Source organism: Buceros rhinoceros, unplaced genomic scaffold (assembly GCF_000710305.1).
Source record: "Buceros rhinoceros silvestris isolate BGI_N320 unplaced genomic scaffold, ASM71030v1 scaffold20266, whole genome shotgun sequence".
NCBI lineage: Eukaryota > Metazoa > Chordata > Aves > Bucerotiformes > Bucerotidae > Buceros > Buceros rhinoceros.
The window spans coordinates 1-10,639 of record NW_010417174.1 but is presented as its reverse complement, the minus strand read 5'-3'; the positions used below and the strand labels follow the sequence as shown (position 1 = coordinate 10,639).

General features: G+C 41.4%; 2 protein-coding genes across 2 annotated transcripts in view; one reads left to right on the top strand and one right to left on the bottom strand.

Annotated features, from left to right (window-relative positions):
* AURKA (aurora kinase A) overlaps positions 1-4,862 on the top strand; it is a 6,643-nt gene extending 1,781 nt beyond the window's left edge. Inside the window, exons 3-9 of the mRNA XM_010138119.1 lie at positions 1-236; positions 769-847; positions 1,535-1,726; positions 2,393-2,531; positions 2,915-3,063; positions 3,701-3,875; positions 4,493-4,862. Coding sequence (XP_010136421.1) covers positions 1-236; positions 769-847; positions 1,535-1,726; positions 2,393-2,531; positions 2,915-3,063; positions 3,701-3,875; positions 4,493-4,684 — 1,162 coding nt within the window. The 3' untranslated portion in view covers positions 4,685-4,862. The remainder of the gene's footprint in view (positions 237-768; positions 848-1,534; positions 1,727-2,392; positions 2,532-2,914; positions 3,064-3,700; positions 3,876-4,492) is intronic.
* Positions 4,863-7,832: 2,970 nt separating this feature from the next.
* On the bottom strand, positions 7,833-9,670 carry FAM210B (family with sequence similarity 210, member B; the record flags this gene model as incomplete). Its single annotated transcript, XM_010138120.1, has 2 exons — positions 7,833-8,052; positions 9,498-9,670. Coding segments are annotated over 2 exons (393 nt in total), but the record flags the coding sequence as incomplete, so codon positions are not given.
* Between the last annotated feature and the right edge of the window lie 969 nt (positions 9,671-10,639).

Genomic DNA, 10,639 nt, shown 5'->3' with positions numbered 1-10,639 from the left:
GCATTCTGCTCAGAGCCGGTTACCAAATGGCGGAGTTCAAGCACAACGTGTTCTGTGTCCTTCAATCTCTGCCCAGCGAGTTCCTGTGCAATTGCAAAACTCTGTGCTGTCAAACCAAAAACTGTCTAGTAACCAGGCAACGCAGCAGCCTCGACCGAAACTGCTGGTCCAAGTGCCTGCCAGGCCTCAAGTTCCAAGCAAGAACAGTGAAAAACCTCAACAGGCTGCAGCACCTGGTAATTCTGAGGATGGTATAGATGTATTTATACAGTTGTATTTATACAGTTGTGATGCTTGGGATACCTCTCTGAAGCAGAGTGCAGTGCAGAAAACCTGATGATGTGGGACAGTCCTGTAGAGAAGTACGTGGCTGTGCCCTGAAACAGAATAGCAGCACATGCTTCAGCTTAGATGTTACTACACTATCCTCGTTGCCAGGATGACCCATTCAGAGCCAATGTGGGTGTTTAAGCGTTTCCAGGTGCTCACTAGTTAGCTGTGGTTAATGTAACTGGCATTGATACCTCCGATTCTGTATTTTTTGGGGGAATGTAATGGGTTTTCTAAGAAAGCTTCTAAAATGATGTTTCGATAGCACTAGTTATGCTGCTCTGCTAATAGTAAGTTACTCTAGGTTGTTGAAAACATCATTGAATGTATTCTAAGAACTGTTTCAGATACTGCACAGAGGTTAGATTTGCTCCCATGTGAATTTTTGTTGTGTTCATGGGTGTGGTTCATAAAGTTGATCTACTTCTCTACACATAGCAAAAAATTCTGAAGCAGAAAGCGCCTCTAAACAGAAAAATGAAGAGACTGCTAAAAAGAAAAATGAGGAGACTAAAAAGTAAGTTTTATGTGTAAATTGTTCTAGCTAACTAAGTCCTGTTGGATTAGGCTTGTTTTTAACCTCTGGGACTCCATGCAGGCTAAGCTGAGGGCTGAGTGAGCCCCTGGCTTGTGGAGAGGCCCCACCCTTCAGAGACAAGACAGGGAACTCCAGGAAGGCTTATGTTGACCGGCTAATTCTCAGGAGCGAGGACTGCCTGTAATCTAACAGAAACTCTTGAGTAAATGAGCAATAGCTCTTCCTGTGAGAGAACACTGGTGGCCACTGTTCAATCACGAGATGCACACTTGAAAACAAAGCCTCCTTCATATGTGCAGGACACTGGAGACTATCTAAGGAGGAAGTCAGATCTGTGGTGTGGCCGCCTTAAACAGCGCGGACATGTGCTAGTAACGTGCCTGTACTATGTGTTCAAGTGAGCCTGGCTCCATGTACAGTCTTGATTTTGTAGGGGTGTGTGGTTGATGTTAGTATCTCTGTGTATAAGCTTTAGGAAGGAAGAGACTAGCTTTCAGAACTTCCCTCTGAAAAGTCTCACTGTGTATTTTATCCTCTTAGTGTTCTCTTAAAGACTAAAGTGTAGTTCAAATCACTAAGTGTCTAGTGAACAGGATGTATTGTCAACTTAGCAGTCAAAGCCCACACAAGTGTACAGCTTTTCTGACTGTCTCTTTCCTCTTGCAGGAGGCAATGGTCTCTCGATGATTTTGAAATTGGTCGCCCTCTGGGGAAAGGAAAATTTGGAAATGTGTACCTGGCACGTGAGAAGGAGAGTAAATTTATTCTTGCACTGAAAGTGCTCTTTAAATCACAGCTTGAGGAGGGTGGTGTAGAACATCAACTGCGAAGAGAAGTTGAAATACAGTCTCATCTTAGGTAAAGTTAGTGACACTTTGTCTTGTTGGTGTTTAGATGAAGGCGGCTACTTTATGACAACATCCTCTGAAAAAGAAATTTCCTTTTAAACATCTGACATTTTGAAATTGCTAGTTAGGATTTTTGCCTTTCTGCACCAAGGTTTACTTTTGTTTGCCTTGCAATGAAGTAACCTCTGGTAACAAACATTCCTATTAGAAAAAATCCAGCCCCCTTGTCTGCTGCTTGGATTTGTGCGGGTAACTGCAATTGCTCAAGAGTCTGAGCTTGTTTCTGGTGTTAGGCTTCCTGGAAAGTAAGCCCAGCTTGCTAAAGAAATTATTTTTCACAGAAAGTGTGTAAAATATTTAAGCTTAAATTCCAAACGCCACGGGAGTTTGTACCTTCAGTGGTAATCTACTTTTCCAGCTGCTGTAGAAAGGCATGCTCAGGAAGATTCGCATTAGTCAGACTCGGCTAGCTGCTTGCTCATAGGGGGGCTAAGCTGCTGCTGTGGTAAATGCCGTCTGTGTGCTATGCAGCTCTGTCGAGGGGTACGCTGTGAGCTGAAGAACACTTAAGGTGTTGAAGTTCCTATGCTTGCCTTGTAAGGGGGGAGGCAGGAAAGGGACATTAAAGTTATATGGACAAATACCTTGTTCAGAAGACTATTTAAATCTTTTACAGGCACCCCAACATTCTCAGATTATATGGCTACTTCCATGATGTCTCAAAAGTCTACCTTATTCTAGAGTATGCACCTCGTGGAGAAGTCTACAGAGAACTTCAGAAGCTGACCAAGTTTGATGAGCAAAGAACTGCTACTGTAGGTCGTTCTAGCTGCTTACACATTACTTGCTTTGCATATCTGGAATACCTGCAGCATAAAGCGAGCTCTTCAGATAAGTTCTGTGGTGTGAAACTAAGATTCATTAGATGCTAGACTGTGCACTTGGAACAAGGGACTAAGCTGGGAAGACAAATTACTACAGAGCACTAATGTATTATGTATGTATGTTCAGCATTGCTTAATAGTGCAAGTGCTTGATCACTTCAAGCAGAGTCTGTACTGCCAGGCTTCCAGGGTTTAAGGAGTAATTGCTCTAACTGAAGTTACTAATTATGCCTAGAAAGGCGACACTGTCACTAGCCAGATAAGCTAGTGAAATGTCTTTATTCTTTTATGATCTGTTCTCTTTCTAAATGCAGTACATCACAGAACTAGCAGATGCCCTGTCATACTGTCATTCAAAGAGTGTGATTCACCGAGACATCAAGCCAGAAAACTTGCTGCTTGGCTCAAATGGAGAATTAAAAATCGCTGACTTTGGATGGTCTGTGCATGCTCCGTCTTCTAGGTGAGAATGCAGTATCTCTTATGCAGTGAAATACTTCTGTAGGGAGCAATGAGAAAGCTGTGGGTGGTGGTATTAGCTCATAGGTTTTTGGGAGGAGATAGGAGGGCTGTGGGAAGAAGCATGATTGTTGGGATGATGATTTTTAGCATTGTAGGAGATTTAGGTTGTGGAGGTAAATGTGAACTTCTAAAACATTGGGAAAAATCCTTTAAGAACTGCAGCAAAGGTCTTAATAGCTGACTGGTGTAGCAGAAAGGGAGTGGTGTTACTCTGTTTTTTCAGCTTGGGTGCTTCAAAAGCAGCTGAACTTGAAACTCGAAGGAGGTTGGTGTACTGCTGTAGGGTCACAGTGCCCTCCGAGATGTTTGAATGCAGGTGCTGGTCCATCATCTCATTAGCAACACACCTGAGACAGTTCCTCAGTTCATATGAATTGCACCTGAAAAAGGAAGACTATCTGACCTAGCAAGTGGGATGAGGAGCGGAAGGGTGAGACTGAGGTGTTCCAAGCATTTCTTTACCAGGAATTCTGGTGGTGCTGAGTCTGAGGGCAGACTGCACCAAGGTACACTAGCTTATATCTGACTTCTGACACGGATCTTAAATCTGCCATAATCATAAATGATTAACTTTTCAGGAGAACAACTCTCTGTGGGACACTTGACTACCTGCCTCCTGAAATGATTGAGGGAAGAACACATGATGAAAAGGTGGATATTTGGAGCCTAGGAGTTCTGTGCTATGAATTCCTTGTGGGGAAACCACCTTTTGAAGCACAAACATACCAGGAAACCTACAGAGCTATTTCCAGGGTATGTGCTAATGCTTACTTGGAGTAGCTGAATGGTGCTGCCTTTCAGTTCGGTTGTCTTTATTGAAGGTTAAGAGACGGTCATTTTGAAGGATGGTATCTATGATAACTTGAGCTGTAGCAAGATACAATGATATGCATAAAGCCAGACTCCTAAAACTGTCTTCAGTCATTTGGTAGAATGACTGTAAGAGACCTTAGATACCTTGCCTTACTTCTCTGGGTCTACCCTGCTTGTCCCTGCATCTGAACTTCTACCTATTTCATAAAGCAGCTGATCTTCATCTTTCCTTTTCTCATTTATAAAACTAATATTTAACATTAAAGGTGTTAATAAATATAGAAGCTTAATTCTTCCTGTTGCATACTATAGAAGAGTTCAGGCGAACTAATCTTGTTAGAAGTACATTGAAAAATACACTATCTTCTACAAGCAACAAGATTCATCAGGATTGCAATGAAATGACAATCTCATCGCAGTAGGCAGAGGGTGCATAGCCCACAAGGTGGACACAGCTTTCCTTTCTAGATGTGCCAAGGGTAAAGCCCTTTGTTTCTCTAGTTTGGTTATTGACAAAACTTCTGCATCATCTTTAGTATCCATCCTTTTTTCCTTAGGTGGAATTCAGGTTTCCTCCATTTGTAACAGAAGGTGCAAGGGATTTAATTTCAAAGCTTCTAAAGCATAACCCGTTTCACCGACTGCCCCTGAAGGATGTACTTCTTCATCCCTGGATTACAGCAAACTCTACAAAGATTCCAAACAGCAGAAAGAGTGGTGTTGCTGCCCCATCCAGAACACAGTCTTAGCAGGGATAACTTCATGGGATCAACAAGAGGAGTCTTGTACTGTGACTACTGTAATGCTTACGAAACGAAAAGCAGGTCTTGGACTCTAACGGCAAGTGGAATGCGAATCTTTGGGTTGGCTGTTGTCTTAAACTCTAACTGCAATGTAAAATTGACTTTTAGCTGAAGGTTGTGGAATACTTAATATACTTGAAACCCAGTTACATGTGGGCCAGGTTTGTTGATGTAAGTATTAAGCTGTTCAAGGCTCTTGTGATGTAATGGCTTGTTGTTCCAACAATATGAGGAAGTTCTTGTTCTAGTGTACTGAACAGTGCAATATCCTGGAGATACCTGCCTCCTAACTTATTGGGCTGCTAAAGGTATCATAACTGTGGTGTAATCTGAAACTGAGTGAGGTGAATGCATTTTTCCAAGTGCCCTAAAAATGTGTGTGTGTTATTCTTGTCTCTTTGTTTTAAATGTGAGCACTCAACTTTTCAAATAAAGACTTACCATGCTGGTCGGAGTACATGACAAGGTTCCTTATGGCATTCTTGCTTCCCTGGCTGTCTCTTAAGACATCAGTACTGCTTGACTCTTCATCTGTGATCACAAAATAAGCTGACTTCCCTGCTCTGGCAAAAAGAAAGCTGGCGTAAAGTTCTTCCTGGAAGTGCTGGTGCTATGAAGTAGGTGGGTGGCTTTCTGTTCTACAGTGACAACTGATTACGAGGTAAATACAAATGGGTTGCTACTTACCTTGTGGGTTTTCTGCAACCATTGAACCTAGGCCTGCTCCTTCCTTTTTTAATGCAGTTGTTCAAAGATGACATGGTCTGAAAGCAATTCTAAGAGGAAAGGTCTGGGAAGTATTGTTATCAAGGGAGGTATGTATCAGGAACTAACATTAATGTCTGGTTGTGTAAGATCTTATCCCTAACATGGAGCAAGGGACAGGCCACTTCCCACCAAAACATACAAACCAACTATTCTCTAGTAAAACACTTCAAGCAAACTAAGAGAAAGCAATTTATTGTATCTTCATTATAAGACTTTAAAGTCATCTTCACTATTTTACAAATAATTTTTAAAAATTACCCTTTTTTTACAAGCAAGGATTCTACAATTCAAAATATATTCTCAAATTAATTTAAAATATACTTTGGAAAAAAACCTTCATCTAAAACTGCCAGTAGTTTATACAGCCATGCTCATCTTAATATGAATTCTGGCCATAATTTAAATGAAGTTGTTTCTTTACTGCATGAAAATCTCTAGTTAGTGCTATTGACTTTTAATAACTTTTAGGTGTATTTGCATTAACTGATTCCTGCTTTACAGAAAGACTTGTGAAAGAGAAAAGCACTATTCAAGCTTTTCTATCAACTTTAGAACAAAACATACCTGTCAGAAATGACAGGTTAAGAAAGCGATGCCTCATGATTATTCCAGAGTTATCCTTGGTAACAGAACACTACCCTAAACTGACACAAGGAAAACGCACGTGGAAAAACAAACACAAAGGCTGCTGTGAACAGGAGGAAAAAAAGCCTGAGTAAAGCTTACTTTTAAGAAATACTGACTGCTTGCTTGAATTTTAAAAGACTCTAGCTGTTCTGGAATGTCGTAGGTCATTGAAAGCTACAGTAGTGTTAATTGCATGTTATCATACCACGGTAACCCTTCCACTGCTGTGTGCACAGGTAAAAAAAACCTCTACAGCCACTCAGAAATAAGCTTCCATCTACGTAACAGGTATAATAATCACTGATTAATCAAGGGCAAAGGCAGAGCTTCCTTGAGAGACAAGCTGATTTGAAACTTCTGCACATTAGAGCTGGCTCAGATAGCAGCAAGCTGAAGATAGTACCCTGGACCTGCTGCCAGCCACAGCAGATCTGTGTTGGGGCCACCCTGGGGTAAGTGTAAACACAGAGTCAATGCAAAAAGAGCAGATGCAGAAGGAGGAACAGGGCCCTGAGACTGACAGAGCTGGCTCAAGTGATCTCACAGAAGCACAGTCCTAAGTCTGAAACCCAGGTTTAGCAGCAAATGTTATGCTGGCTGTCTCATTTTGGGATCCAGACTTCAGGAGAAGGTGGTATGTGAATACACGTATGTGCGACTATATCCCCGTAGGAATAGTGTTCAACTAAGGAAATGGAAATCACCTTGTCACTGGTACATTCAAAAGCCCAGGAATTGCTTGGGAAGCTATGAATTGTAATGTCTGGACTTCAGGTGCAAACTTCAGTTTCAAACTTCAGTTTCATCTACAGGAGAAGAAAGCTGCTAGGGTTAGTTTTCAGATAAAAAATGTGTCAGATCTTATGTTAAAACCCCACAACTACCTTGCCTCTGCCTTGATCTTTGGAATATGTTCACACAGGAGGTAATTCTGCTTACAGTCTGATTTCAGTAGACTCGGGACTCTTCTGAGTCTATAGGCATAAAAAAATATTTTTTAAAAAAAGGACTTCAGTAAAGCCAGTTCCTAGCCTACAAATAAAGTACATCTTCAGAAAATAAAATCTTGAAACACAGGAGCTGTAGTTTCAAGATAGTGCATCACCTATTCTGGCTAAAACAATTATCGCTGTGCAATAATTAAGTATATGGATACTCCTACTGAAGTTAGGTCAGCATGCATGTTGCCCTGCAAGACTAGGGTCATAATATCTGCCTTTTATAGCAAAAGGAGCACCCACCTACCACCTTTCCAAAAGGGCTATTTGTACAGTAGGATACTGTTTATCCCACAGACTACTAGGAAGAGAATCTTACTCTGTTCTCCAACTACGTGGCAGTAAACTAATGCTGCCAGTCTATTTCAACAAGAAAAAAATTAAGGCCCCACAAGTTAGATTATAAATACCCAGAACTGTGTGTTCTAAAGAGACTGCTCACTGTCAGAACTTGTATTACCACTTGCAGTGGAAAGCAGATAGCATTTTAACAGGAGTTTCTAGAGAAGAGGTGGCAAAAGGGAAAGAAGATAATAACAGTGCTTTTCACAGCGTAACATTCACCTGAAAAAAGTAGTAAGAAATGCAAGAGGAGCTCAGCACTAACACGAACCCAAATAAGTCTCTTAAAGAAATTCAGCAATCTGAAAAGCTACATGGACATAGAGCACTTAAAAAATGGAGTAAAAACCAGGAAGAAATCATCGTGGCTTTGAGGCAGGAGGTTTGAAGAAACCGATCTTCCGGCAGTATCGGACAATAAATGGCACAGAAACGAGAGTGATGCTGATTCGTAGTGGAGCAAACACTTTGTGAATAGCGTATGCCAGCACAAATGTGCTCGTACCAGCAGCCATTTTAGACTGCAACGACGATTCACTGAAACCGAGTCTGAATAGAACTGCAGTCATATCCACACCACTGGGGAAAAAGAAAACAAGATTGCTTTAGTTTGTTTTAAAACAAAAAAAAAATTAAGTGGTATTTTTTTCAGGGAATTTACATGGCACACTTCCAACTCTGGAATTTATGTTCAGATTAGCTATTGTTAAATAATAAAAACAATTAATTATTTCAGCAGTAACAGCTTAAGTTGCTTCTGTAGCAACAACATATGCAATACTTTCAGGTGCACTTTTTTCTTAAATCAGCAAGTTCCCTCTGAAGTCAAATATGTTCTTACTTTTACAATTGTATAACTGCAGCATTGGCATGGGGATTACTCAGCCCCATGCACAACCTTCGCAGATAAAATAATCTATTTTTCTTCTTTTGAATTTAAAAAAAAAAGTTAGAAATTTGTGTTGGAAATTCGTCTTCCCCAAGCTTACAATAAAGCCTTTTTGTGTCTTGATGAAATTTATCACGTAAGTATAGATCAACCCAAACCAAACAGGGTACCTGTCATAAGGCTTCAAGTGTTCTAACAGAGGAGTACAAAGCTGTTAAAGCAACAAGTATCTTACCTAAAATCTAGCAAGCGAAGCAAGTATTATGGATCTCAAATAAGCATTATCCACCAAATCCGTTAATGTTTTAATTCGCTATAGACAGAGCAGCTTCCATCAGGGTTTCTCTGCAGTTACTTTCCAAAAGAGGTTGTGACTGTAACTCTTCCCCCTTCACTTGCCAGTACAGTATCTTATAACTGGGAATTAAAGCATAACTGAAGGAAAAGATTTTTATTGTCGCCCCGTGCCACGATGTAGTAAATGAGAGAAATCGGGCATTCACGGGTTCCCACTGGCGTCAAGAGGGAATGTTCTGAGAAACGATGTGTGCCCCCGTCTCCTCTGCTGAAACACCTCATGCTCAAGACGTATTCGTAACGGATGCACTTCCACCAGAAGCCACATACAGAATTTCCCACCTGACTCCCATTTGGTTATCTAATATTTTCTTTTTTAATCTAACCCTGTTTTATTTGCCATTGCCTTCTGCAGTTCAGCTGCAAAAACTGAGTTCAACACCCACAGAAGTGAATTCATCTCTAAGCTCCCGCACTTTTGTGTGGCTCTATCTCTACAGCCCATACCACTGTTGGAGAACAAAAGATATCTCTGCAGAAAAAAAAAAATTCTCTCATCTGGTTAGTTACTCTGGTGCAGTCCCTGCTCTGCTGTTTTCACTCGCTCACCATGGATCGTGAACCTGTGCAAAAAGACCATGTACATGTATCTTCTCGCATGCCTAAGGGAGATTAGATCCATTTATGGATCCATCTACACTCAAAATCCAGAAGAGTACTGTGTACAGATCAAACAGGCACAGAGTACGTGTCTCCTTTCAGAAATAAGCACAACAGTAAGACACTTTTCTTGGCTAAACTGTTACCTAGAGGATACAGACAACTGTACAAGCCTCACCTTGACACAGCCAGGTAGAAGATTCCTAGAGATACTAATGAAATTCCAACATGGAATGAAACTCCTACAGCACCATATTCTTTAAAAACTTGTCTCAGCTGCTGGGATTTGTTGAGCTTCTTGTTCTCACCACTGGGATCTGTAGCTGCCTTTTCAGGGGATCCACCTGCATCCTAAAAGAAAACCAAAGTATTTATTAGCATTAAGCACAATACCCTGTTCCAGTCAGTTGAATCAGTCTGAAATAATGAAAGAAGTGGCTTGTGTACAGCGCTGTTCAGAAGGCTTTGGGAAGGTAGTAATACACCTCTGCTCTTTACCATCAGGACAGCAGATGCCTTTGGCAGAGCCCATGAAGATCTTCTTCAGGTAAGTGCCATGAAAAGAGTTGCTGACAACCTACAGAGCTCTGTAAGCCTCAGAGCCTCTCTGGGTCTTAGAGCCAGATGGATCATCAGGACTGAAAAATGGCTTGTTCTCACCATCCAAGCACACTGCAATCCCCCCGCTCTCAGGCTCACATACCAGCCATTTTCTTAACGGTACTGAAGCACGATGTTATTTGGACCACCCGGTACGGTCGTGTCCTGAATAACGTACAGCTTAGCAAAGAAAGTTACCTGATTTCCATTTAATTCTGCTACAATATTTCTGCTAGCAAGCCAGTTTTATTCACATCTTTTAGGAAAAGATTCAGCTTCTGGATGGTCTAAGGCATGAAAACAAAACTGAAACATTATGTTATGCTTTGTAATAAGGCTACAAAAATCATCCTGAAAATTAAGCTGTAGAAATTATACAGTTACTGAGGCTTTGTGTGGAAAGCTCACATGCACAGTCTTGGCACAAGCAGGTAGGTCCCTGACTCAACAGAAATCCAGCATGAACAGGATGTGATAACACACTACAGTGCAAAAACCAGGAACGTGTCACACCTTCGTTTCCCTTCCTCGGACAATTCAAATTTGAACACAAAACTCGCATGGTACAAATTCGTAACAATTTTTTCCTTCCCACCTCAAAACCCATCAACTGAACGTTGAAAGCACAGGGAAACGCTCAAACAACCGGGTGCACGTTCGCGTTTCCTCTCAGCTACGACAGGGCGACACCAGGCCCGGGGGCCCCGCGCCGCCGGGAGC